Source organism: Syzygium oleosum, unplaced genomic scaffold (genome assembly GCF_021117445.2).
Source record: "Syzygium oleosum isolate NSW1041296 unplaced genomic scaffold, Sole_v2.1 Sole_v2.05, whole genome shotgun sequence".
Lineage (NCBI taxonomy): Eukaryota > Viridiplantae > Streptophyta > Magnoliopsida > Myrtales > Myrtaceae > Syzygium > Syzygium oleosum.
Window position 1 is genome coordinate 13,983,110 of NW_026607489.1, and position 27,390 is coordinate 14,010,499.

Here is a 27,390-nt window from a genome sequence, read left to right on the forward strand (position 1 = left end):
TATTGTCGGAAAAAAACAAGTAATTTTCACGTAAAGTGTTTAATTAAAATTGATATTTATCACGTTAAGGTGCTGCATGAAAACAATTCTGGTTCTGTCCAGAACTGATTTTTTGTTCCCAGAATCAGTTTTGGACCAGAAACCCGTTTGGTGAACGCAATTTCATTTTTCTATTTAGACAAGTTTGCTTCCAAAATCGATTTCAAACCGAAATGAGAACCAAAAAAGTTGGTTTTTCATTTCGAACAAAAGTGAGAACCATTTCTGAGGAATTCATTTTCTTCAACACACATATTCATATGGAAGTCACGATCTTTGAGGTGAGAAAAAAAAAGCAAAAAATCAAAAATTTCAAAACTTAACAAAATGGTTTAGAATCATGTATGCTACCCACTTTCAGTGAAATTTAAATTTTTTTAGGTACCGAAAAAAATAAATAAAAATAAAAAAATTTCAAAATTTCACAAAATGACTTAGAAAACCTATGGCCACCCACTTTGAGCAAAATTTAATTTTTTTAGTTGCCAAAAAAAAATAAAAAATTCTAAAATTTAAAAACTTCACAGAATATCTTAGAATACATGTGGCCACCCAATTTGAGCGAAATTTTATTTTTTTAGGTGCCGAAAAAAATAAAAAAAAAGCAAAAAATCAAAAATTTCAAAACTTCACAGAATGGCTTAGAATACTTGTGGCCATCCACTTTGAGTGAAATTTAAATTTTTTTAGGTGCCGAAAAAAATAAAAAAAATAAAAAATTTCAAAACTTCACAGAATAGCTTAAAATACCTGTGGCCACCCACTTTGAGTGAAATTTAAATTTTTTTATATGCCAAAAAAAATAAAAATAAGCAAAAAAGTAAAAATTTCAAAACTTTACAGAATGGTTTAAAATACCTGTGGCCACCCATTTTGAGCGAAATTTTATTTTTTTAGGTGCCGAAAAAAATAAAAATAAAAAGAAAAAATTTCAAAACTTCACAAAATGGCTTAGAATACCTGTGGCCATCCACTTTAAGCGAAATTTAAATTTTTTTAGGTGCCGAAATAAATAAAAAAATAAAAAATAAAAAACTTCACATAATTGCTTAGAATACCTGTGGCCACCCACTTTGAGTGAAATTTAATTTTTTTTAGGTGTTGAAAAAAAATAAAAATAAGCAAAAAAGAAAAATTTTCAAAACTTCAGAAAGTGGCTTAGAATACATGTGGCCATCCACTTTGAGTGAAATTTAATTTTCTTTAGGAACCAAAAAAAATAAATAAAAAATAAAAAATACCATTTGGGCATCTAAAAAAAATTAAATTTTACTCAAAGTGGGTGGCTAGAGGTATTGTAAGTCATTCAGTGAAGTTTTGAAATTTTTGATTTTTTATGTTTTTTTCACCTAAAAAAATTTAAATTTTACTCAAAGTGGATGGCCACATGTATTCTAAGTCATTATGTGAAGTTTTGAAATTTTTGATTTTTTACTTTTTTTTCACCTTCAAAAATTAAAATTTCACTCAAAGTAGGTGGCCACAGGTATTCTAAGCCATTCTGTAAAGTTTTGAAATTTTTGAGTTTTGAATTTTTTTGGGCACCTTAAAAAATTTAAATTTCACTCAAAGTGGGTGGCCACATATATTCTAAACTATTCTGTGAAGTTTTGAAATTTTTGATTTTTTGATTTTTTTTGGGCACCTAAAAAAATTTAAATTTCACTAAAAGTGGGTGGCCACAGTATTCTAAGCAATTCCGTGAAGTTTTGAAATTTTTGATTTCTTGATTTTTTTTGAAAAAATTCAACAAATTTCCTATTTTCCCGAAATCTAAATTTTTTTTATTTTCTCGACATTTTGATGATTTTTTCTAGAATTTTTCAATTTTTTGGGATTTTCTGAATTTTTTTTAAGATTTTTATGAATTTTTCGGATTTTTTATTATTTTTATTCCATTTCTAAAAAAATGGATTTTTGTTCCTGAAAATAGAATTTTCTGTTGTTTATCAAACGGGTTTTTATTTCAGGAAATAGAAATTTTGTGCTGTTATCAAACGGATTTCTGTTCTAGAAATAGAAATTTTTTGTCATTATCAAACGGATTTTTTTTCTCAGAAACTCATCCAGGAACCAGAAATAGAAAAATCTATTTCTGGTTCAGGAACTCATTCCGGAACAGAATGGTTATCATTCGCTACCTAATTGACGAAAAGCTCACGTGGGACACCAAAAAAAATACAATTTTCGATCGCGATTTTTGCCTTGGCTGACTCTCATGAACACATTATTATTTGAGGAATCGAAAATGAAAAACAAAAAATTGAATTTTGCTTGTGACGAGGAAAAGTGAACGTGCCCAAATCACCTTTTATAATTTTTTTTACTCTAATTCGTTCCGCCTTGCCACCCGAAAATTTAATCAGTTTAGGCAAATATGATCCGACTTGTTGAGAAGAACCGCTCCTTTGAATGATATTTGACATTACATTACTAAATAGCATTTCCCTTCTCTCTTAAGTTTTTAATTCGTATGTCCTATTCTTTGCTCTTTGGTCTTATGTGAAGGTAATTAACTTCGTTATCTTGTCCAAGTAGCGCTTCTGATCATGGGCTTTTTCACATTAAGCAATGCTCAAATTGCGGAAGTCGCAATTTTTTTTATAAAAAAAAAAGAGTTGAAAAGAAAAACAAAAAGCAGAAGTTAATCGAAATATTTAAAGATTACACAAATTAATAAAATTCAGAAGAATGGAGGTAGGGAAAAAACAATACACTGTTCTCTTTACCAGTAGAAAAGGTCCAATTTAAAAGGACAAAATGAAAATGATGGGTTGCTAGTCTGAGGAGAGCAGGTCCAAAATGGCATTGGCTTTCGACTTGGGCGCGCATGACAAGTCGCCGCCCGCAATTGCCTTGGTGTTTTTTTTTTTTTTTTGTTCTAAACAATTGCTTTCAAAAGGGAGCTCATTCATGTGTGCAAGCCCCGTGGCCGAGGCGTAAAAGTAAAGACTTAATTCCTTTAAATAAAAAACCCAACTTAAGGTTTAATCCTGATTTCGTTCCGAGTATTTTTTTCCAAATTCGCTAACTTTCACTAGTACCAAATCAGCCACGCATCCAAAGATTGCTACTAATTCCTTCAAAATTATTAACATTAGAGCCAATTAGAAATTCATTATATCAATAATAACCTCCTGATGTTGATGATCTTGAAGAAATTAATAGGATTTCTGGACGTGTGCATGGATTATTTTAGTAAATTAGCCCAAAATTAAATAGCTGTCGGCAATTGTCAATTGTCTCCCATTTTGAGAGGATTGAGAGGATCCCAAGTAACCCGAGTCCTCGGCCCCAACTTGCTCCGCTAACAAGAGAAACTCAAAACGTTCCAAAACCAAATGAGTTGGCGACAAAACTGTCCGTTGCCTCTGCTCAGGGCCTTGACAGACAGCAACAATCGATGCAAGTACAACCGCCATAGTCCGTTTTGGGCTACCAGCCAATTTCTGCCCGCCACCAAACAAAATCCAAGAATATTGAACTCGCTCAACGGAGGATATTCCAATCTTACAACGACTATTGTAATCATCGTGCATGGCAATACGGAAATTATTAAACTTATGTCGATGGCCATGAATGAGCGCTCTTTCCCTTCATTTCTTAGGTTTCTCAACAAACCCGGGAACAGTGAGAATGTAAAAAAGATTAGAGTGAACTCTTTTCCGAGCATTGCTGATAAAACCCATTGCCAATAGATAACGAGTTGGTCATTCATTCCAAGGGAAATCGCGCTCTGCATGTAAGGAGATATCCGATTGCCAAGCCCATCATGTAAGTCACATAAAACGACACGCCTTCACAATAGTCATTATGCACAAGCGGATACATCGCTCGGCAATACATTTCAAAATTTCCCTAGACAAATGTCTCCAGAGATGCGATAAAATTCGAAAGCTTTCCTCGACAAATTTCTCTCTCTCTCTCTCTCTCTCTCTCTCTCATGTAATCATGTAGCATCAGCCTCCTGCTACAAATCCTGCCACATCATGCCCTCCAGAAAAGGATAAAGGCACAAACCAAAACCCAAAAATTTGTCACAAGCCAAAACTGTTAGCAAATTAATGTAGCAATGGACATTCGATAACCCAGTCCCTCGTGTTGCAATACCACTACTTGGTAAACATGCTACAAAAGAATCAAAATTTCTTACGCAAACTGTAGAAGGAAATGGCAAGATCATGACAGTTAAACGGAATTATTCAGCACTAGGGATTTGCCCTATACCCTTGGCAAAGGTAGTTCCTTCAAATTAAGTCAATAACTAAACGCACTTCCCTCAATATATCTATCCTTTGGAAATCAAGGACTCTAGAACATCCTATCCTAGCAGTTAAAAATATAAGGGAAGATTCGCGGACAAATGGATTATCCAAACCCAATGACAAGGACCTAAGTTTAATTGACTCTTTTTATGTGAAGCACCTAGGCCGAGGTGCTGCAGGACACGAAATAAGTGCCGGATACTAGCACCCTTGCAAAAGAAATGCTGAAAGGACACACAACGGTTTGGTAAGCAGGATTGCTCAGACAATGGAAACTGCCTATCAGGATCCAAAGTTAAGGTAGTCTCAAGTAAAGATAAAAAATAAACTGGATGAATTCAAACAAATGCACAGAATAACCTACCTAATACAAGACACAGAACGACCTAGTTAGTACAAAAGATAACAGACGAGAAAGCAGCCCCAATCTAGCAGGAAGCTAGAATCATCATGAATGTGTGGTTGTCAACCCCACATCCATATTCAGATAATAAAGCAATAGCAGTGGATGTCACCTTTAAGTGTTAAGAGACTAAATCCCTTAACTTTAAGTGCCATGCTGAACGTTGGCCATAGAAGGATTACAACTCACACTAATTGACAAGGGAGAATCCTAAGTTACAATGTGAGCCAGAGTCAGCAAGTAATAACTGCAAGGTACCAGAATCACAAGGTAGGCTTGACCACAATATCTTTTACCAGCAGCAGTCTAGAGCAAATCAATAATCAATGCACGCATCCAACAACTAGGCATTCTCATAGTTTCACCAAAAATCACACTTGCAAAACTGTACCGGGGAGCATTGAGAAGAACATCATACAAGAGGTTCATGGATACACCGTCCGCAAGTCCAAGTACAACAGTACTCATAGACTATGACTGGCCTGGCCAAATGCATTAAACAGCAAGATTAAGGTGCATCTTTTATACTCAGATGTTGCTGATCTCCCATTCACACCAATTTTGGACCCGAAAGTTTTAAGCTTTTTTTTTTGGTCATTTTCTTCTCTCTCTCCTTTTGTGTGTGTGTGTGTTTTCGTCTTTTTGGGCAGGGTCAAACTAAATTTTTAAGCGTATACAAAAATTATTCACACTTTTGCTTCAAAAACATATATAAATTGGTGGTCCCCCTCCCCTCAGTCCCTGAATGCTCGACATAGGCAGGCGATGCTTCCAAGCATGCAAAATATTATTTAGAAAAATATATAAGGGCCATGAAGACATATAAATGATCACTTGATCTAAAATACCACAAAGTAATGTGAGACCTCCATCAATCAGACTCCAACTTAAGATGGTAGATAGAGGGATCCATGATGGCTTTCTATCCACATGCAATAGTAATGATTGGCTAACATAGTCACTATGCCCAACAGTGATAGAAGCAAAATATCTTATCGCAAATATGCAAAATCACTGTAAAGCACCAAAAAGAGGCAGCCAATACAAGGGTGCCATAACAGTTGTCAAAAGGTTCAGAACTAGCGTTGGAAAGGCAAATAGATGCTATAAGCACCAGAAACAACCCTCCACGCTGCAAGATCCCAAAGCACAAGTACCAACTTCACTAAGTAAACTAACCATAATTAAAATTAACTTCAACCAGGACAACCACAATAATCCACAGCATAAAGGAGCAGATGAAGCAAGCGGCTGCTAAAGCACAGGTAATCACTCATCAACCAGAGAATATATTGTCCTCATTTACGCAATCACCAGAATGATTAAAGCATCTGCGTCCAACAAGCTCTCATACACCTGAATCAAACATCCAGTCACATGTCACATCATTCAACAGAATCAAACACAAATTTCTTCAAGCAAACACATAAAGCTAAGGCAAAAATTCATCAATGTCAATGCCAACAGTAAAAGATATAATGGTGAGGCAGTCGTCCCAAAAATAGTTTACAAAGAGAAGAAGATTGGTATTCCCTGACATAAAATTCAGGTAAAGTGATATCTAAATTTTCTGCTGTGAAAATGAAACAAGCTGATTAACTAAAGAGAACAGATGCTAGCAAACACAAGTGTTAGAATAGAACCAAACATACAACGACGACAATGACGCCACCAACGCAAGTGATCAAACCTCATCCCCTTATCCTGCTAATTGGGATTATAAATCTTTTATGCCATTGTACTCTATTCTATTAGATATCGAGTGTTTTGTAAGATCAAAGTACTCCAGATCTTTCCGAAATTCTTCTAAAACAGACATTGTTAACACAATAACCATTGCAAATTCAAGCATGAAGCAATTCAAATATGCTTATAAAGGTTAAATGTTCTATTTTTAAAAATTTCAAAAGAAAGCAAGGGTAAAAACAACAAACTACCAACAAGTATGCATCCACTTAACCCATCTAAGTAAACAAACAAAGACAGCCGGCATGAAAATAAAAAGGGACCCACAAAGAGAAGCAATTACTTACTCTGGACATGCAAAGCACATCTGCTTATTGAAATGCTCACGACAAAACACAAAAGTATAAAACACCAAATATTTTCTCTAGAGCCATACCCTTGACAGCAAACTTTCTAATTTGACAGCTTCATCATAGATTGAGAAATTTTATTTTTTTAATTCAGAACACTATAATGCTAATGCTTATCATTTGACTTCATCTAATGTATTAAAGCCCATAAGTCCAGTCAAACTTGAAAAGAAACATAGTCAATAAAGCAAAAGCCTACTAAAGCAATAGCAAGAAAGATCTGTACAAGAGGCAGAAGGAGCATCACTTGCATGAGTTGAATAAGGCTGACTATATCGGACAAAATAAAATATGGCTAAGGACAAGTCCTCTGTCGTAAATGAGCATTCACATCACATAACCAAATTGAAATAGACCCAGAACTCATATTTTTCTCTCTTTTTATTTTCTTTCTATGTGTGAAGAATCAATTGATGTATCCACCTCCACTGTGGATGTTGGTTTAGTTGCCAGGCTTGCTTCTTTGGACCAAGAATTGGTCAAGGTTTTTCCATAGGCCAAGCTGTAGATGGTATTAAGACAGCCAGAAGTGGAAGCCAGAGGGTAAATACAACATGGTGCTTTCCGTTGTGAATAGCTTTACGTAATCTTATTATAAAACTTTTTTTTCCTCATTTTTTGGGGCTTGCTCCTTGGTTTTTAGAACTATATCAAAGTCTCATTCCTACAATTAGGACAAAAACCCCTGGGAAGGACGACTCTGAGGATGAGGTATTGCAATACTGACTGGATTTCTGCCTTCTATTGTTAACTTAAATATAAAGAGCATCAATAAAAGATTGAAGCGCCTTAATAAAAGATTACAGCACTTTAACGTCATCCTTTGATCCAACCAAACGACGCCTTTAGAGCTAGCACAAAGCAAAGCATATCCAGCCCCCAAACATGCAGAAAGCTGAAACAGTTTGGAAAAGCATCCTTGTATCATGTAAATCTTTATCATTAGCAAGATCCCAACTTGCAAAGAATAACCTTTGACAACATACACATTTACGATGTAATGACACTACTTTGTAATGTCAATGAACAAATTAATAGTTTTGCTAGGTTGTCTAGCTAGGCAATAAGGTGTTGAACTCAGATTCAAAACCAAAAATCATCTACTTATAGCTGTAATGGCAGATAATAAAACAAGCAAAGCAAACTAAACTTCCTTAGCCACAAGAATTCATACAGTGGCTGCAAGTCAAGCCATCCTAACTATCAGGCCAAATCCAGTCAAACAACCCCTCCATGATATACAACCACACAGAGTAATTTGTCATCTACCAAGATAACAGACTGAGAAATGATAGCCTAATCATCCAGGCACTTGTGTAGAACTCAAATACTGTAATAATGTTAAAAAATTGAAATTGTCATGGACCTCATTAACCAATTGACAACAAGAAATGCTACCGAAAGACAACCACAAAAAAAAAAATCAATAAATTTAGCACCCAGCAACCAAAACTCATCCAACCATGAGCTACAACCACAAGCAAAAACTGCCACAAGCATCTAAATGCAGATTGAGACATGATAATCGAACATATCAGAAAAATGCAGCAGAAGTGAAACATCATGGAAACGGAATAAAAGAATAATCAGCATGGACAGCATGAACCAACCAACAATATTTAATGCAACTCAAGACAACCAAATCAAAAAATTGATCACTTTAACATCCTTTATTGACATTCCTGATAAAGGCATCCCAAAAAAAAAAAGCTTAAGCACATGCAATTCACAGATAGAGCAGTATTGGATATATATAATCGACAGGGCACACGCACAAAGGAAAATAATGTAGGAGGTGGAAAAGAACAACCAAGTGAATCACGTTGCTAAGAAAAAACCATTTCATGCCATCGTTGAGAGCACTAGCATAAGAGCTCATCACAAAGTGTCCATCCACAAACAAATTTAAAAAAAAAAATAACAAGCTCCCCAGCAAATAAGGAAGTCAAGCAATCATATCTAACCAGGTATAAGATAACATACCAATCTGGAAAAGGAAAATAGACAACTAGAACCATCAATACTCGTAAATGAAATTACCTCAGTAATAGGAGGGCACATTCGGATACATTCCTCCTGGTGGAACCCTCGGCGCTGGAGAAGTCCCTGTTGGTTGATGCTGCTGGCTCGGGTATGCCGACGCAGATGATAAGCCATATTGTCCACTTTCTGGATACCCTCCGGAAGGCCTGTACAAAGATGAGCCACCAGCGGTACCTAATCCACCGCTTGTACCGCCTACACCACCACCTGCACCACCAAGACCAGTCCCAACACCACCTAAAGCACCGCCCGCACCGCCGTATCCAGTTGCTCCTGGTCCCCCATAACCACCATATGGAGCAACCATCCCACCGCCGTATCCGCCAGTACCAGCTAAACTGGGATGAACCTGACTGCCCACCGCCGACATCCCAGGCCCGCCCGAACTCAAGTGTACCAATCCGGGCGGACCCTGAAACCCACCGTAGGACCCCATTCCCCCGGGTCCACCATATTGCCCAGGAACCGACCCTGGGCCACTCATCCCCACTGCATCAGCGTGGCCATTACCAGGTCCAACATTACCAGCTGGACCCGGCTTCCTCTTCCCATCAATTGCAAGCTTGCAACTTAATTGCCTCCCGTCAATGGTCTTCACTGGCTCGGCCAAAGCCGCCTGAGCTCCCTCGGCTGTCTTATAAACAAACAGAGCAAACCCTCTCGATTTCCCAGTCTGCTTATCGAACCCCAGCGGGCCTTCCTCGATTTCACCGTACATCAGGAAGTGAGATAACAGCTTATCCGCGGGCATGTCCATCGGCACGTTCGCCACGTAGATCTTCCGGTCCGACACATCGGCCGAATTGCCCGTGCTCGAGCCCGAATTGCCAGCCGCCGCGAGCTGCGTGACCGTGACGCGCCCGTCGATCCTCTTGCTCGGCTCGCGCAGGGCGGCCAGAGCGCCGTCCACGTGCTTGAAAGTGACGAAGCCGTAGCCCTTGCTCTTCCCCGTGACCTTGTCGAGGATGACGACGGCCTCCTCGAGCTCGCCGTAGGTGGAGAAGAGCGCCCGGAGGCTGTCGTTGGTGGTGTCCCAGCCGAGACCACGGATGAAGAGCTTGCGGCGGGTGGCGTCGCCGTCGGCGAGGGAGCGGGCGGCGGAGAGGACGTCGGGGTGGCGGAGCAGGGCCGCCTGGAGGAGGTCGAGGAGCTGGTCCTGGGAGAAGCTCTCGAGCATCCGGCGGCCCTCGCCGCGGGTGAGGGCGGGGCCGGGATCGGAGGGGGCCGACGGCGCGACGCCGTTGCCGTCCATCTTCCGCTTCTTCGCGAGATCCATTGCAGTGATCAACTGCTAGAAAGATGAGGAGGTAGAGAGAGAGAGAGAGATGCTCGCAGCACAAGTTTTTGCCGTATTGGGTGGATGTTAACGAACCCTTGCATCGCATACCGTGAATTACATTTCGCCCCCGAATTTTGGCAATTATTGTAAATTGCCCCCTGACTATTCAATTTATGCATTATCGCCCCCCTACCCCCGGAATCTTTAAAGTCGGTTGTAACGTCCCTTTAGCGTTGATTCCGGCCTTTTTTCGATCGCAGCTCCGGCCATGTGCTTGTCACTTGGCTATTTAGCTCCTTCTACAGAGAATAGATATACGCCGCAATAAGAGTGAATTGTATTTCACCCTGAGTTCTGGCGCGTGTTATAACTTGAAATCTTAAAGACTGGAATCACATATCTATATAAACCAAACTTTTCGTGAATTTATTAGCTCTTGAATTTTATCTTTTCAAATTTACTACCTCATCCAATTTGACTTTCTTTAATATAAAATACTCGAAAATTTTTCGAAATGCATAAATCCATTGTTATTTTCTAAAGTTCAACATTTCGACGGGAGAACGATGAAAAAAAAAAAAGCTTTTCCGCTGTCCGAACCAGTTGAACTTGGAATTTGGTGAATATAAATTCAAGCCCGACTAAGGACGTCTCATTCGTAAAATCCTTTCCCTTTGTGCACGCACATGAACAGCAGGAAGCGCACTCAGTCGCACATACAGCCTATCAAACCATCGCATCATGAACTGAAATTCATGGTCATGGTCACAGACTCGCATGGCAAGAATCTGCAACCAGCGCGAGGCTGCCAGAAATGATCACACTTCGATCGTACGCCGTGACTTCAAAAGCTCAAGAGTCGATCGGCAAATGGATTTAGTACTAGAAATGATGTTGGAAAAATGATGGGTTTTAGGATATTCGATTTTTACTCGAATAATACGTTGTTGAGGAGGATCGAGCTCAACTTACATCAGGGGCCACGAAGGAGCTGACTCTGGTAGCCGCACCATCAATTCAATTATAAAAGACACACCAATGGTCTTTGAAAACCGCAACTAGATCAAAGAGAGGGACTTTCACAGACGCTCTTTCGCTTGATGCTCCAATCACCACTTCCGTTATCATCATCAGGAGGACCTCTCGCTGTTAAATAAATCCATGGACTGTCTCGCCATTTTATCGTCAGATGTGCCCAGTGAAGACCAAACATGCTTGTTGATTTTCATCTTGTGTTATGCTAGATGTACCCCACAACTCCTGAAGACTACATTGGCGGGCGCACTGTGGACTCTGACCGAAAACTCGAAGCGCACCGAATCCTGCAGCCGATTCTTGACCATCCGATCAGGCCGAAGCAAAGCTTGTGAACCATAAAAGAGACACAAGTGATCCGAGTCAATCCCCCATATGTAGTCTCTGTCAGCCATAATGTATCCACCATCGACAGTGAGAGAGAAATCATAGTCTATGACACCATCCACCATTCCGCGTTCTTGGGTGGGACTTTGCTCCAATCCGAAGAGGATACAAAGCGTGACGGACTTGCAATTCAAGAACCTATCCAACGGCACTTGGAAACATATCGAACCCCCCTCACTTTGATGGCTAAACCACTCGGGAATTTCACTTCCAGGAAAATATATGGTAACTGAGGTCGTCCTCAAGTCCTGCAACCCAAATTCTAATCTATAAATGCCCCATTCTCACTTCGTGTGTGCATGAGAGAGAGAGAGAGAGAGAGAGAGAGTACCTCAGCTGATGGTCCATCAGCAAACCAAGTCAAGTTATGGCAATTAGAGAAGTCGACGTATTCAAGGAGTGGTAATTGCTTCATGTCATATACAGATACCATTGACCGCCCCAAAAACATTCTCAGAGACTTGCATCCACTTACAATCAGCTCCTTGATGTTTGGTGGCAACTGCGAAATTTCTTGAAGTTGTTCACAATTCGTTAAATCAAGCCAGTCCAAGTAAAGGAGTCTACCAATGCTTGCAGGAAGGCTAACAAAAGGATTCCCAGAAAGTTCTAAGCTTCTCAATGTATTGAAGCTTTGTCGAGCCAATAGGTTATCTACATCTCTTAGATTGCAATTGCTGAGACGAAGGTACTTGATAGTTGCAGACCTCGATGAAGAGCAGCAACTAGGCAAACATATTGAGTCTACATCTCTGCCGAGCTCAGGAATTTTGCCAAGTTTTGAGCAACCACCCAGAGAAAGATCTTGAAGGTTATGTAACTTATACATGGTTGGTGGAAGACAGGTAAGGTTTTTGGATCCAGTCAAGTATACGGATCGAAGATTGACCAGACGTTCAATAGATGAAGGCAGCTCCTCTATACCGGAGTCTTGTAGGTAAAGACAATCCAGACGTGTCATGTATTCACCGACATCAGGAAATGTTTTGAGCTTGGTACTCCCATTTAGGGTAAAATTTTGAAGAGATTTTAATTCGATGGTGGCAGGAAAACTGCTGAGGTTAGGGCAATCATCTAGGAACAAATCGACGAGCTTAGGAAGAAATCCAACCGACTCATGAACTTTAATTAGGGCAGTACAGCCATCAAGAATCAAACTTTCAAGATTTTTTATAGTTGAAAAATCAGGGATTTCAATTAATTGCTCACATCCTTCAAAGTTTATGGATGTCATATTCTTGAAATTCTGCCAAAAATGGAGAAAAGTTAGCGAGTGAGTGACATTGCTTGATTGATAGGAAAAGGAAAAGAAAAATTACGTAAAAGCAAAGGCTAATTGTACCTGGAATCCCGCTCCCAACCTTTCGATGTTGCTGCCCCTCAGATTAATTTTCCTAAGTTTCTTCGGGCCAAAATTAAATTCAAGTGATGGAATAGAACATCCAGCCAACTCAATCCACCTTAGCCCGGAAGGAAGTCGGAGAGGAGCACCAGAAAAATGTGCACCACGCATTACAAGCAGCCTAAGACTCGTCATATTTGTGAAGGCCTTGTCACCCAAGTGCACCTCTTCAGGTTCAGGTAGATCTATAACTATGCCTTCAACTGCATTTGTCCCCTGAAAAGCAAAGTTAAATTCACTGAATCATTGAACTTTTGACACCCAGACTGAAAAGAAAATCACTTTTTAAGTGACATGGCATCTCCTAAACCTAAGAATTAAAGTGGAACCATCGATTTCCCAAGAAAATACATGGTTTACGTTATGGCGTAAATAGGAACCCACCAAACTGTTACTCAGAAGATAGAGCACATCATCAGTTGACCACAACCTACTGCGTCGTCCAAGCTCCCCTTCAGACTTTCGGCAAACAATTTCCCGTCCTATCTGCTGAAGCAAATCGTGCATCTGTATCACACCATACTCAATGCTTACAAGAGACCTCTCTCTGAGACGCTGTATCACAATCAACAAATCGAAGTCGCACGCATCTAAAATTTCCATGATGAAGTATTCACTCATCCCCCTTAAGAAACAAGCAATGTCAAGGAAAATGGACTTCTCCTGTTCATCTAATCCATCAAAACTAATTTTGAGTACGTTGTAGATATCTTCATGGGGAATTCTTTCCAATTTATCCAGGGTGCTCTCCCATTCAGATATGCTTCTACCTCGCAAAAAGGAACCTAATACTATGAGGGCCAATGGAAGTCCCCTAGCATAATTTATGAACTCATTCGAAAGGTTCTCATAACCAATTCGAGGACGGATTTCCATAAAAGCATTCCAACAGAAGAGCTGAAGAGCATCCTGATCATGTAAACAATTGATTTTATGTGTCCAAGGAACATTGTGAGCTACTAATAAATGCTCATCTCTGGTTGTGATAATGATTCTACTTCCTGGACCGAACCAGTTGGGTCCACCTGCTAGTTTTCTCAGTTGTTCCAAGTGATCCACATCATCAACTATAACAAGAACCTTTTTCCGGCTAAGCCTACCCCTTATAGTGTGAATTCCTTGATCAACATGGTCAATCTTCAAGTTGACATCCATCAATGTTCCATGAAGAAGAGCTTCTTGTAATCTAGTTAGACCCCCCAGCTTGGAATTCTCTCGAACATTGGCGAGGAAGCAACTGCCCTCAAATTGATCAGCAATAAGGTTATATACGGCTTTAGCAACAGTCGTCTTACCTACTCCACCTATCCCATAGAGCCCCACGACACGGTTCCGCTCTAACTTTGAAATAATCAGATCGACATGAGGTTGCAACCTAACTGGAAAGTCAGCAACATGCAGAGATTTGGGATGCAGCTTGCCCAATACATCTTTGACGAGTGACTGAATGAATGTCGACTCATACCTGCCAAAGGCCCAAAGCCATCTAGATGAGTTGAATTTTTAAAAGGACTATATCATCCTACTACAGCAGATGATTGTCTGCCATTTCAGTGCCGCTCGGTTATCTGTCGAAAATCTTTCGGTGGTTGGAACGGACACATATAGTAGTTTGAGCATACTTCTTACCGAGACAAGCGTGTTCAGAAAGTAAAGTAAACTGTAAAAACGGGAACAATAAAGTAAAGATGGGAAGCAGGAACGCAAAAAATGTGGATAATCATGGCAGAATTTTAAAAGGCGGGATTGAGATTACTCGTTCTTCTTCAATGTCCACCCGGAAAGCTTAGCGACGCTCTTCATCGCCTCCCTCCATTTCATGACCGGGTCGGCGTTCTCGCCGAATCTGAGCACCTGCTTCTCAAACGCCGTGCCGAAGGCGCCTATCTGGTGCCTCACTTGCGAAGGCTGCACGAGGTAGAACACCGGCCAAATCACTTGCTTCTCCTCGTCACGATCGTGACACTCGATGATCTTTGCAAGCTCGTTCAAGCACCAGGCGGAACCGGCATAGTTCTCCGAGAGCACGACGATGGAGATCCTGGACTCCTCGATCGCTCGCTTGAGAGCGGGCGAGATCTCGTCCCCCTTCCTGAGGCCGTCGTCGTCGAAGAAGACGTCGACTCCGTTCCGGCGCAGGGCGCAGAGGAGGTGGCCGGTGAAAGTGTAGCGCGTGTCTTCGCCCCGGAAGCTGAGGAAGACGTCGTGGCTGTAGCGCTCAGGGGTTGAACAACAGTGTCCAGTGAAACCGAGACGACTCATGGCGATTATAGGTGTTCCAGGTTGCTCTGCGCAGTGGACTGTGTTGAAGCTCGGTGAACGATGATGATGTTCCACTCTCATATAAACCGAGCAAGGAAGTGGAGAATGAGAGAGAGAGAGAGAGAGAGAGAGAGAGAGAGAGGAGGGTGAGGTGAGAGGAAGAGACGAGGGTCTTTCATAAAAAGGACATCAGATTCGCCCCTTTTGACGAAGACTTAGCAGAGGAGAGAAGCATGCAGTAGTCCCGCAAAGAGAGGGAAAGAAAGCAGAAAATATTCCGCGGTTAGAGACTACCGCGTAAGCAGGTGGCAAGCAGGTGTAAGTCCAATTACAAATTGACACACGATCTCAAATAAAAAAAAAATTTCAAAATTTGAACTTTTCTCCCTCTTCGTCCTCCGTCCACGGCCACGGCCATCTCCACCTTCTCCACCCACCGCCCAAGCCGCATATCTTCGACACCCACCCCTGGCGTGGCCTGCCGCAGTGAGTTCCTCTTGCGAAATTCAAATTAGCATTAGTATAAATATTACGAACAATACATAATTGTAAAGAAATGAAATTACAATAACAGAATTGGAATCGATACAAATGGATACCGAAGCCTGTGTTCGACACAGTTTCCTTAAAACATCTGGCGAGGCTCGACCTCGCCGTTGCGACCCAGGCGTCGGCGAGGTCGGCCTCATCGCTACTGGGCGAGGCGAGGCCGACCTTGTTGACGCAGGTCGCGACGGCGAGGTCGGCCTCGCCGCTGCTGGGCCTCGCCTCGCCCGGTGGCGACGAGGCCGACCTCGCCGTCACCGGGTCGCGACGGCGAGGTCAAGCCTCGCCGGATCGGCGAGGCTTGACCTCGCCGTCGCAACCCGGGCGTCGGCGAGGTCGGTCTCGCCTCTGCTGGGCCTCGCCTCGCCCAATAGCGGCAAGGTTGACCTCGCCATCGCGAACCAGGCTGGGCGAGGTCAGCCTCGCCTCTGCTGGGCGAGGTCGACCTCGCTGGCCCTCCCTTCTGGCCGGCCACCGATCGCCGGACCGGTCAGAGGAAGAAATCAGAAAAAAAAAGATTAAAAAAATAATAAAAATTACCACGTCGGCGTTGGCTGACTGGCGGCCACGTCGTCACGGGGCCAAAATTGGCGGAATGATCGAATTGGCAAGAATTAAAAAGGTTTAGGACTGAATTGGCAAACTTAAAAGGTTTAGGACTGAATTGATCGCCGTACAATAGGTTTAGGACTTTTTTGACAATTTTCCCGTTTGTGCCGATAAATAAAATGTGCATATTGTATTGTGTCTTTGTAATGTTTGGGTTTTTCTCTGCATCTAATCTCCTTTGTGTCTTACCATGTATTGCAAGCCCTAAGAAGTAACTTTTTGAAAATTATGTTCAAATTTTGGTTGATTACAATGACAACTTTGAAAGTTTGGTGCAGATTCGGAGGCGATAAATAAAACGAAATACAGAATGTGGTTATTTGATTGATTAAAGTGTGGTTTAGATCATGAGCATTTAGTAAAAGTGTAGGTCTTTATGGAAATAGGCCATAGCCAATATTAGGAAAGACATTACAATCGATTTCAAGACTTTACAAGAAAATTTAAAAAATTAAAAGTTAGGGAGCAACTTACGACACACGCAAAAACTCAAGGGGTAAAATACAATTCACTTTTATTGTTGCATAAATCTATTCTATGTAAAAGGAGCTTAATAGTCATGTGACAAGCACATGATCGAAGCTGTGATTGAAAAATGGCTTACGAGGGACGTTACAACTGGCTTTAAGTTTTCAGGGTCATATTGCATAAATTGAAAAGTCAGTTGGGCATTTTATGATAATTGACAAAATTTGGAGGCAAAAATGTAATTCACGGTATGCGATGCAAGGGTTTCCCAACAAGGCTTCTTGAAACTTGTTAGTATCCTACATGTGTGATTTGCAAACCTTTACCATCACTAATGGCAACTTCTTCTAGACCATCGTACTCAGAATGCAACTAAGAGATTGCTCAGATCAGCGGTAACATGATCAGAGGCTCTGGAATTGATGACCCAATTCTTGTTGATGGGAGCGATGGAGGCTGGATAGTAAACTTTAGGATCTCCATGGGTACAATTTAGCCATCAAAGTTGACTGACAAAAAAAAGTGCGTGGGTAGCGAATGTGGATGCATCTTTGATTCGAGACACCGCCATGATGAGAGGCCGATTAATTTGAGTGGTGAATTTGTTGTTGTGAGGTGATTGCTTGGTGGAGTTTGACCACTTGTTGATATGGGAGGACCTCCGTGTGAAATTGGCGATTGCAACGTGGAGATTGGTAGCGGTGTTCTCACTCTTGGGGAATTCTTCATAAACCACTAATTTTTCAAGGAGCTCTTCAAAGGTCAAAGGGCTGACGTGTGTGCAAGTGAACGTCAATATCTTGCGACGTGTGTGCAAGTGAACGTCAATATCTTGCGAAACTCAAATCCAAGAGCATTGATGACATGCGAGGTGAGATCCTTAATTGACACTAGGCTTTCAATAAGTGTGAGCTCATTAGCAATCAATTTGAGGCCGTGGAGAAGTTCAAAAATAGAGTTCGAGTCACGAGTTGACAGTTGTAGCTGTTCCTCGAGAGTCATCACTCGAACACGGAAACCATTGGCATACATATTTCCCAGGATGTGCCGTGCTTCCCATGAGGTTTTAGCAGCGGAGATGGGATTACAAATTCAGAGACTGACGTGAAAATAGCATGGCGGAGAAGCTGACTTCAACGATTCCAAAGAACATATGTAGGATTAGGATCGATAACTTTCCTGTGAGTAATTATGACTTTTTGAATGATTACGAAAGTAAGCCGTCGATATGGCCCAAAGGGATTATACCTCACGAGCAAGGACATGAACTGGGCACGCTATGAAGAGTAGTTGGATGGCAAGAGCTTGACGGGGAGTTGGGCGGCTGCATTGATGGCAATTAGGGTCGTGCTTTTGGCATTAGTTGTCATGCCCCGAACCTTACGGACGCGCAACATCCCACTATGATCGTCACGATGCGACGTCCCAGGACTCGTCTTCGACCCTTCATTTTATCTTTTAATTACGCATGCGGAAGCGATAACAATAATCACCCGAACAACTACAATAAATAGGGATAGACAAGAAAACGATTCACAACAGTTAAACAACAACACCATTTTTAATATTCCCTTGATTAACCCCTGGGAACATTTTTACAAGCCCACTTCAGGCATTACCACAAAAGCCAACAAAAAGATACCAGGCTGGGGCCAATTTACTTCACCAACAGGTCAATCCCAAAAAGCCAGCTTCCAGACACCCCGAACCATATTGGGTGCATCAACATGCTAAGGGCCTAAAAAATGTTAACAACAACAAATGAGACGAAAGTCTCAATAAGTTAACGGCCTAAGCCCCGTTTAGAAGGCCAACTCACCTCGGAGTCCCTAATCACGCGACCACGTGCTGGACACAAGTCATTAATCAGCCACAGGCATCCTTACCTCGCTTTGGCACACGTGTCATGCATAACATCAGTCAACAATGTCATAACAATGCACACAGCACAACACGTACTCGGAACACATAAAGAGATTTCACATGCATCATGCGTCCATACTCGCGCGTGTCTCGATTATAAGGTAAAATCACTTGGGCACGTCCCATACCATGCCTAGCAATATTCACCGCATAATCGAACACTATGCAACATGCGTGTTCCATTTCTTAATTTCTCATGACCTCTTAGGTCTAGTGCAATATCAAGCGATACACAGCGAGATGGCAGTCTTCCGGGATGACTGGGCATCCGATAAATCAAGCGCGATCTATAGCAGACCTCGACAAATCAGGCATCCGATAAATCGAGCGCGATCTACAGCAGACCTCGACAAATCAGGCATCTAATGAATCAGGCGCGATCTACAGCAATCCCCGATAATCAGGCATCCGATAAATCATGCGCGATCTACAGCGGTCCCCGATAAGTCAGGCATCCGACAAATCAGGCGTAATCTACAGCAGTCCCCGATAAGTCAAGCATCATCAAGCGGTATCCAGCAAGACGGCTTCAACATGTGACCACACGAGCACTCGAACATTCAAGCCAATTCTTATCTTTTCATTTAGCCAATGCATGCATGAGTCGTGCTTACATCAATACCACAGAACAAAGCCAAGTGGTCACATATGCAAATGGTCAATCGATTTTGTGAACCTCATTTCAAAACATAATTTTCATCCTTAAGGCATTAAATTCATTTAGCTACTCCAACTAATCAACACGACCATTCGTAGAATAAGCATCATAACTCAAGCATATAAACCACAATGTAACATTAGAATTTGTCCGAGAATATCCATATATAATTTCGGAAATTAATTATTTAATACTAAAATATTAATATTTAAATCCGAAATTTATTTACTTAATAATAAAATATACTTAATTCCAAAAATAATCATCCAAATCATTTAGCCAAATACGCTAATTTATACGGTAAAATCCAACTATGGACTCACCATCCAAACATATACAATCACAATTCGGCATTAAACTCATTTGAAAATACTAATATTTAATTTTCGGAAATTATTCCAGGCGTCGGCGAGGTCGGCCTCGCCTCGCCCAGTAGCGGCGAGGTCGACCTCGCCGACGCCTGGGTCGCAACGGCAAGGTCGGCCTCGCCGCTGCTAGGCCTCGCCTCGCCCGGTGGCGGCAAGGCCAACCTCGTTGTCGCGACCCGGGCGTCGGCGAGGTCGGCTTCACCTTGCCCGGTGGCGGCGAGGCCAACCTCGCCGTCGCCCGGGTCGCGACGGTGAGGTCGAGCCTCGCGGATTTGGGCGAGGCTCGACCTCGCCCTGGCTGGGCCTCGCCTCACCCGGCGGCGGCAAGGCCGACCTCGCCGTCGCCTGGGTCGCGACGACGAGGCTCGACCTCGCCGTCGCGAACCAGGCGACGGCGTGGTCGGCCTCGCCTCTGCTGGGCGAGGCTAGCGAGGTCGACCTCGCCGGCTCTCTCCTCTGGCCGGTCGCCGGACTGGTTAGAGGAAGAAATCATAAATAATAAAAAATTGCCATGTCAGCGTTGGCCGGACGGCCGGCGTCGACCGGCCAAAATTGGCCGGAAGGACTGAATTGGCAATAATTAAAAAGGTTTAGGACTGAATTGGCAAACTTAAACAGTTTATAACCGAATTGGCCGCCGTACAATAGGTTTATAACTTTTTTGACAATTTTCCCCGTCACAAACTAACATGTTCATTCTGCTTTTGTGCTAATGTCACTTTATAATAAACATGGTACGAATATCAAATACTGATGCAGCATGACGATGTAGCATGTTTTATCATTAAAATTATCAAATCATTAAAATAATTTTACTTCTATGAGTTCTTGCATGGGAAATATATTTATATATCAAAATGAATGATTTTATAATTTCTATTATCAATAAAAAATAAAAGAAATATCTAAATAAAAGAAGGAAAAGAGAGAGAGAGAGACGGGGAGGGGCGTGGTGTAGATCAAAGTCCAGGTGGCTTTGAAGCTCAAATCAATACTTTAGGGAAATATTGAAAATAATTGAAACGTTAAGGGGCAACTTGTCACATGTGCCAAACACATGGGGTCAAAATATAATTCTCCATTTGTTGTTTGAGATTTTGAATATTGGATTTTCATTACACACTACATATAGTTTCAAACAAACAAACATTAGAACGAAGAGTTGCATACTTGCATCCTAGATTTCGAACCCGGGATCTTGGGGACTAAAATGGGAGTCACTTGTCATAGTTAAGCAAATTTTTCACATATTTATCAGCTCTTGAATTTTCACCTTTTCAAGTTTACCACCTCATGCAATTTGACTTTCATTTAATATAGAATACACAACTTTTTCAAAATACATAAATCCATTATTACTTTTTAAAGTTTAAATAATACTTAAAGTTTTGATTGAACTGAAATTCATGGTCATGGTCACGGACTTGCATGGCAAGAATCTGCAACCAGAGCGAGGCTGCCAGAAATAGAGTGTTTTAATTCACTGGTAGCCAACAAGCTGGATATTTTACTATCAACGCAGTACTTTGAGAGCTCTAGCACGATTGGAACTTCACTTTCCTAACCTTGGAATGTTCACACTTCGATTGTACACCATGACTTCAAAAGCTCAGAGTAGATCGGCAAAGCGGTTCAGTACTCGGAATGACATTGGAAAGATGATGGGTTTGAGATCTTCGATTTTCACTCGAATAATACGTTGTTGAGGAGGATCAAGCTCAACTTACATCAGGGGGCACAAACTGGAGCAGACTCTGATGTAGTTGCAGCATCAATTCGGTTGTAGAAGACAAACCGATGGTCTTTGAAAACTGCAACAAGATCAGTGAGAAGGACTTTCACAGATGCTCTTTCGCTTTATGCTCCAATCACCACTTCCATTATCATCATCAGGAGGACTTCTCACTCTTATATAAATCCATGGACTGTCTCACCGTTTTATCATCAGATGTGTCCAGTGAAGGCCAGACATACTTATTGATTTTCATCTTGTGTTATGATAGATGTACCCCACAACTCTTCAAGACTACATTGGAGGGCGCTCTGTTAACTACGACTGAAAACATCAAGCACAGTGAGCCATGCAGCTGATACTCGACCACCTGATGGGACCAATACAAAGCTTGTGAACCATAAAAGAGCCACAAGTGATCTGAGTCAATGCACTTCATGTCATTTCGGTCATTCATAATGCATTGACCATTGACAAGGGTAGAGAAATTATACTCTATGGTACCGTCCATCGTCCCGCATTCTTGTGCGAGACTTTCTTCCAATCCGAAGACGGCACAAAGAGTGAAGGACTTGCAATTCAAAAACCTATCCAACGGCACTTGGAAACATATTGAACCCCCCTCGCTTTGATGGCTAAACCACTCGGGAATTTCACTTCCTGGAAAATATGCGTCAACTAAGGTCGTTCTCAAGTCCTGCAAACCAACTCTAATCTGTAAATGCACCACTCTCACTTCATGTGCGCATGAGAGAGAGAGAGACAGAGCGATACCTCAGCTGATGGTCCGTCAGCAAACCAAGTCATGTCATGGCAATTAGAGAAGTCGATCAATTCAAGGAGTGGTAACTGCTTCATGTCAGATACAGACACTCTTGACAACCACAAAAACTTTCTCGGAGACTTGCATCCACTTACATACAGATACTGAATGCTTGGTGGCAACTGTGATATTTCTTGAAGTTGTCCACAACGCTCTAAGCAAAGCCAGTCCGAGTGAAAGAGCCTCCCAATGCTCGCAGGAAGGCAAACAAAAGGGTTCTCAGATTTGTTAGTGTTTGCGGAAGCGTGATTTGTTTTGCAAGTGAGCGAGTGATTTAGTGAGAGCAAGTGTTGGTACGTGGACTTGAAGCAACAATAGAACAGAACTTTTGATAGTGGAAGACAAGTAGGAAGCAAAGAAGACAAAAGGAGTATTGTATTATGAAGGCTTTGTACAAGGGACTTAGTTTTTTCTTCTGATGGGTGTGTCCTTGAAGTGGAGAGGGGTTGACTATTTATAGCCCTCTTCCACCGCCATTAAGGAAAAATCTAGAGCATGTTACATAGATATTTTTCTAGAGTTTTCTACACATATCTCATTAACCTTCTAGAAATATCATAGCTTTTTTTTAGAAACTCTTCTAGAAATATCTTAGATATTTCTCACAACTTTCTAAATTATTCATCTAAGTATCTATTCTCCAAAGATCTTGAGTATGCTAGAAACTTCTAGAAATTGGATCACTATTTCAACAGATCTAAGCCTCTCAATGTAGTGAAGCTTTGTGGAGCCAATAGGTTATCTACATCTCTTAAATTGCAATTTCTGAGAACAAGCTCCCCGAGACTTGCAGACCTCAACAAAGAGCAGCGATAAGGTAAACATATTGAGTCTACATCTTCAATGAGCTCAGGAAATTTACCAAGTTTTGAGCAATTACTCATATAAAGCAGGCGAGGGCAATGCATTTTATACATGCTTGTTGGAAGACAGGTAAGGTTTTTGCATCCATCCAAGAATATGGCTTCAAGATTGACCAGATGTTCAAGAGATGAAGGCAGCTCCTCTATACCGGACTTTTCCAGGCAAAGATCAGACAGACATGGCATGTTTTCACCGACACAAGGAAATGTTTTTAGCTTGGTACACCCACTTAAGGCAAAAGTTTCAAGAGATCTTAATTTGATGATGGAAGGAAAACTGCTGAGGTTAGAGCAAGAATGTAGGTCCAAAGTGACGAGCTTCAAAAGAAATCCAACCGACTCATGAACTTTAGTTAGGGCATTACAGCCACTAAAAATTAATGTCTCAAGATTTTCTACAGTTGAAAAATCAGGGATTTCAATTAATCGTTCACAATCTGCAAAATTTATGGATTTCAGATGCTTGAAATTCTGCCAAGAAAGGAGAAAAATTGGTGACTGACCTTGCTTGATTGATAGCAAAAGGAAAAGAATCATTATGTAAAAGCAAAGGCTATTTGTACCTGGAATCCCGCTCCCAGGCTTTTGATGTTGCTGCCCCTCAGATTAACTACCTTAAGTTTCTTCAGGCCAAAATTAAATTCAAGTGATGGAAGAGAACATCCAGCCAACTCAATCCACCTTAACCCAGAAGGAAGTCGGAGAGGAGTACCAGAAAAGTGTGCACCATGCATTACAAGCAGTCTAAGACTCGTCATATTTGCGAAGGCATTGTCACCCAAGTGCACCTCTTCAGGTCCAAGTAAATCTATAACTATGCCTTCGACTGCATTTGTCCCCTGAAAAAGCAAAGTTAAATTGATTCAGTCATCAGACTTTTGACACCCATACCCAAAAGAAGTCACTTTTTAAGTAACAAGGCCAGTACTAAACCTAAGAAGGAAAAGCGGAACCATCAATTTCACCGGAATATATATGTTTCACGTTATGACGTATATAGGAACCCACCAAACTGTTACTCAAAAGATAGAGCACATCATCAGTTGACCACAACCTACTACGTTGTCCAGGCTCCCTAATAGACTCTTGGCGAATGATTTCCCATCCCATCTGCTGAAGCAAATCGTGCATCTGTATCACACCATACTCAATACTAACAAGAGATCTCTCTATGAGAATCTGTATCCCAATTACCGAATCGAATCTGCACGCATCTAAAAAATCCATTATGTAGTCTTTACTCTTCCCCTGTAAGAAACAAGCAATATCAAGGAAAATGGACTTCTCCTGTTCCTCTAGTCCATCAAAACTAATTTTAAGCATGTTGAAGATCTCTTCATTGGGAATTCTTTTCAATTTATCCAGCGTGCTCTTCCATTCAGATATGTTTCTAGTTTCTACCTCGCAAAAGAGAACCTAATACTATGAGGTCTAACGGAAGACCCTTAGCATAATTTATCAACATATACGAGAGGTTCTCATAACCAATTTGAGGACGGATATCCTTAAAAGCATTCCAACAGAAGAGCTGAAGAGCATTCTGATCATGTAAACAATTGATTTTACGTGTCCAAGGAACATTGTGAGCTACTAATAAATGTCCATCTCTGGTTGTGACAATGAAAGGTTTATGACTCAATTAGAATAATTGAAAAGTTTATGACTAAATTGGCACAAGTGCAATATGTTTAGTACTAAATTGGTCAAATTGAAGAGGGGAATGGGAACTGTGGTGGCCCCAAAGAGGAGACGTGTTTCTGATTCGAATGTATCACATATCATGCATGAAGCAATCCCCCTGGCTTTGATTCCTTTGTCGTATCAATGATTATGAGTCGCTCAAATGCACCTTTGACATCTCAAATCTTTATCCTTTGCTCGTCATTCATGACAACCCCTTCTTTTAAGTTTTCCGTCCTTAGCAAAGGAAAATCAAGTAATCTAAATTTCTGACTCTCATGACGAGCCATGGATTTATAGCAATGATAAGTGATGTCCTAGCTGGGTTAAACTGTATGATTAGGGCTTTTCTAGGGAAAATTACCAAAAAAATCCTAAACCTATTGCACTTATGCTAATTCAGTCCTAAACCTTTCAATTTGGCCAATTTAGTTCTAAAACTTTTGACAATTTATTAATTTAGTCATAAACCTTTCAATTATGTCAATTGAGTTCTAAACCTTTTTGACGATTGTCAATTTAGTCATCATATTTTTTACGATTTGCCAATTGAGCCCTTCAGACTAATTTTGACCGAAAATTATTGATGTGGCGGTTTGATTAGCTCAAGTCGTCTTATGTGGCAGATTCGGCGCTGATGTGGACAATTTTTGTAATCTTTTTTAGATATTATGAATTTTTTCCTTTTTTTTCTTTCGTTTCTTTTTTTCTTTTTTCTTTTTTCCTTGTTTCCCTCTGCTGATACCTTGTCATCGGCATGGGCGAGGCCCGGGACGCCCTCGCCGGCCTCTAGCAAGGACTAGGAGAGGCCCTTCGCTAGATCCGGCGAGGGCCAGGATGCCCTTGCTCGCCTCTAGCGAGGGCATCCTGACCCTTGTCGGAGGTTGGCGACCAGTGGAGGGAAATAAGGAAAAAATAAAAAAGACAACGGAAAGATAAAAAAGAAAAAGGAACGAAGAAATTTAGAAAGATTTTTAGAAAAATTACAAAAACCATCCATATCAGCATCGGTCGTGCCACCTAAGACGATCAATGCCGATTGGACTATCACGTCAGCGATTTACGATCAAAATTAGCCGGAATGACTAAATTGACAAATCGTCAAAAAAATTTTGGTACAATCGAAAAGTTTTTGATAAATTTGACACAAGTACAATATGTTTATAATTAAATTGGCCAAATTGAAGAGGAGAATGGAAACCAAGTGGCCCGAAAGAGGAGACGTGTTTCTGATTCTAATGTATCACATTTCATGCATGAAGCGTTCCCTTCAGCTTTATTTTGATTCCTTTTGTCGTATTAAAGATTTTTCAAGTCACTCAGTCGTACGTTTGGCATTTCAAAATCTTTATCTTTTGCTCGTCATTCATGACAACCCCTTCTTTAATTTTTTCCATCCTTAACAAAGGAAAATCAAGTAATTTAAACCTTCCAACTCTCGTAACGAGGAGTGAATTCATAGTGATGATAAGTAATGTCCAAGCAGGGTTTAGCTGTTTGTTTAAGGCTTTTCTCGTTATACATGCCTTTTGAATTTTGCATGTAGATGATTTTCATCAATTAGAGGATGGAGTAAAAACATAACTTATTGAAGCTGCGTTACGTCATATGTAAATCCCTATGATATGCCTTTTATTTCTTTTACTTATATTGCGTCGGACTGTGTAAATACAAAAAAAACCCAAAATTGCCAATTCCAAAACCAATCTCTCTTTTTTTTCATTTCATTTTTTCGTTTGAAAAAATAACGCAATAGCATCGGAATCAGATTCCCAAGGGGACGATTACTGAACTTAACACTCTAAAAAGAAGAAGGAAAGTACCACTTATGGCATTAAAGAAAATGCCAAAGGGAGAACCTTTCTCCACCCATGGTTTTCCAGATTAAATGTCATGAATTCGAATGGCTTGTCACTTCACCCACCATTCAGGACAATAAGACAAACAAAACATCAAGATCAAACTATATCTTGGAGGGGGATAAAGCCATTGGATTTTCTCTCGTATTATCGTCACGTATGACAAGAAAAAAAATTGAAATTGGAAGATTAATTTGCTATATAACACTCTAAAGCTACGTTTGGTCGACCGGATAAAAGTCAGGATATGATATGTTTTATCCTATCCTGTGTTTGGTGGTGGTCCATGATAGGATAAGGTCGGATATAGACCGGATATAGCTCGGATAAAAAAATCCGAGGGGGTGGGATAGACCTGGATAGGATTTCTAATGCCTATTTTTTTCAGAAATCCTACGCTCCACTCACCATTATCTTCATCCCCACACCTTGTGCGCTTTCACCAAAAAAATTTCTTGGCTTTTTTTTCTTCACCAACTTCTCCGGACCCGTGAATAGCAAAAAAAAAAATTATCCTATCCGACTTTAAATCCGTAATCCACTAAACAGTGGATAGGATATAAAGAAATCCCAGGATTTCTTATCCCATTCTATCTAGTCCTATCCTGTTTAGAAATCCGGACAACCAAACACAGCCTAAAGAGTCTCAA

General features: G+C 41.0%; 3 protein-coding genes across 3 annotated transcripts; all 3 read right to left on the bottom strand.

Annotated features, from left to right (window-relative positions):
- Nucleotides 1–5,699: 5,699 nt before the first annotated feature.
- LOC115668046 (UBP1-associated protein 2C-like) lies at nucleotides 5,700–10,184 on the bottom strand. Its single transcript, XM_030589562.2, has 2 exons — nucleotides 8,844–10,184; nucleotides 5,700–6,063 (listed from the first exon to the last, which is right to left on the bottom strand). The coding sequence occupies exon 1, from the start codon at nucleotides 10,120–10,122 to the stop codon at nucleotides 8,845–8,847; it is 1,278 nt and encodes a 425-aa protein (XP_030445422.1). The 5' UTR covers nucleotides 10,123–10,184; the 3' UTR covers nucleotides 5,700–6,063; nucleotide 8,844.
- A 773-nt stretch (nucleotides 10,185–10,957) lies between these two features.
- LOC115668031 (TMV resistance protein N-like) lies at nucleotides 10,958–15,308 on the bottom strand. Its single transcript, XM_030589543.2, has 5 exons — nucleotides 14,706–15,308; nucleotides 13,334–14,414; nucleotides 12,890–13,165; nucleotides 11,879–12,793; nucleotides 10,958–11,795 (listed from the first exon to the last, which is right to left on the bottom strand). Exons 1-5 carry the CDS (start codon nucleotides 15,290–15,292, stop codon nucleotides 11,361–11,363), a joined length of 3,294 nt encoding a protein of 1,097 aa, XP_030445403.1. The 5' UTR covers nucleotides 15,293–15,308; the 3' UTR covers nucleotides 10,958–11,360.
- Nucleotides 15,309–23,021: 7,713 nt separating this feature from the next.
- On the bottom strand, nucleotides 23,022–24,768 carry LOC115664453 (disease resistance protein Roq1-like). Its single transcript, XM_030586383.2, has 3 exons — nucleotides 24,210–24,768; nucleotides 23,765–24,040; nucleotides 23,022–23,672 (listed from the first exon to the last, which is right to left on the bottom strand). The coding sequence occupies exons 1-3, from the start codon at nucleotides 24,522–24,524 to the stop codon at nucleotides 23,022–23,024; spliced, it is 1,242 nt and encodes a 413-aa protein (XP_030442243.2). The 5' UTR covers nucleotides 24,525–24,768.
- Nucleotides 24,769–27,390: the final 2,622 nt, after the last annotated feature.

Excerpts from the sequence above, each read along its gene's own strand:
- LOC115668046 (XM_030589562.2), bottom strand. The coding sequence starts at position 10,122 with ATGGATCTCGCGAAGAAGCGGAAGATGGACGGCAACGGCGTCGCGCCG.
- LOC115668031 (XM_030589543.2), bottom strand. The coding sequence starts at position 15,292 with ATGAGAGTGGAACATCATCATCGTTCACCGAGCTTCAACACAGTCCAC. Across the intron at positions 13,166-13,333 it reads ATCTTCTGAGTAACAGTTTG|GGGACAAATGCAGTTGAAGG; the intron begins GTGGGTTCCTAT and ends TTTGCTTTTCAG. Across the intron at positions 11,796-11,878 it reads CTGATGGACCATCAGCTGAG|GACTTGAGGACGACCTCAGT; the intron begins GTACTCTCTCTC and ends TTTGGGTTGCAG.
- LOC115664453 (XM_030586383.2), bottom strand. The coding sequence starts at position 24,524 with ATGCTTAAAATTAGTTTTGATGGACTAGAGGAACAGGAGAAGTCCATT. Across the intron at positions 24,041-24,209 it reads ATCTTTTGAGTAACAGTTTG|GGGACAAATGCAGTCGAAGG; the intron begins GTGGGTTCCTAT and ends TTGCTTTTTCAG. Across the intron at positions 23,673-23,764 it reads GCCTGGGAGCGGGATTCCAG|AATTTCAAGCATCTGAAATC; the intron begins GTACAAATAGCC and ends CTTTCTTGGCAG.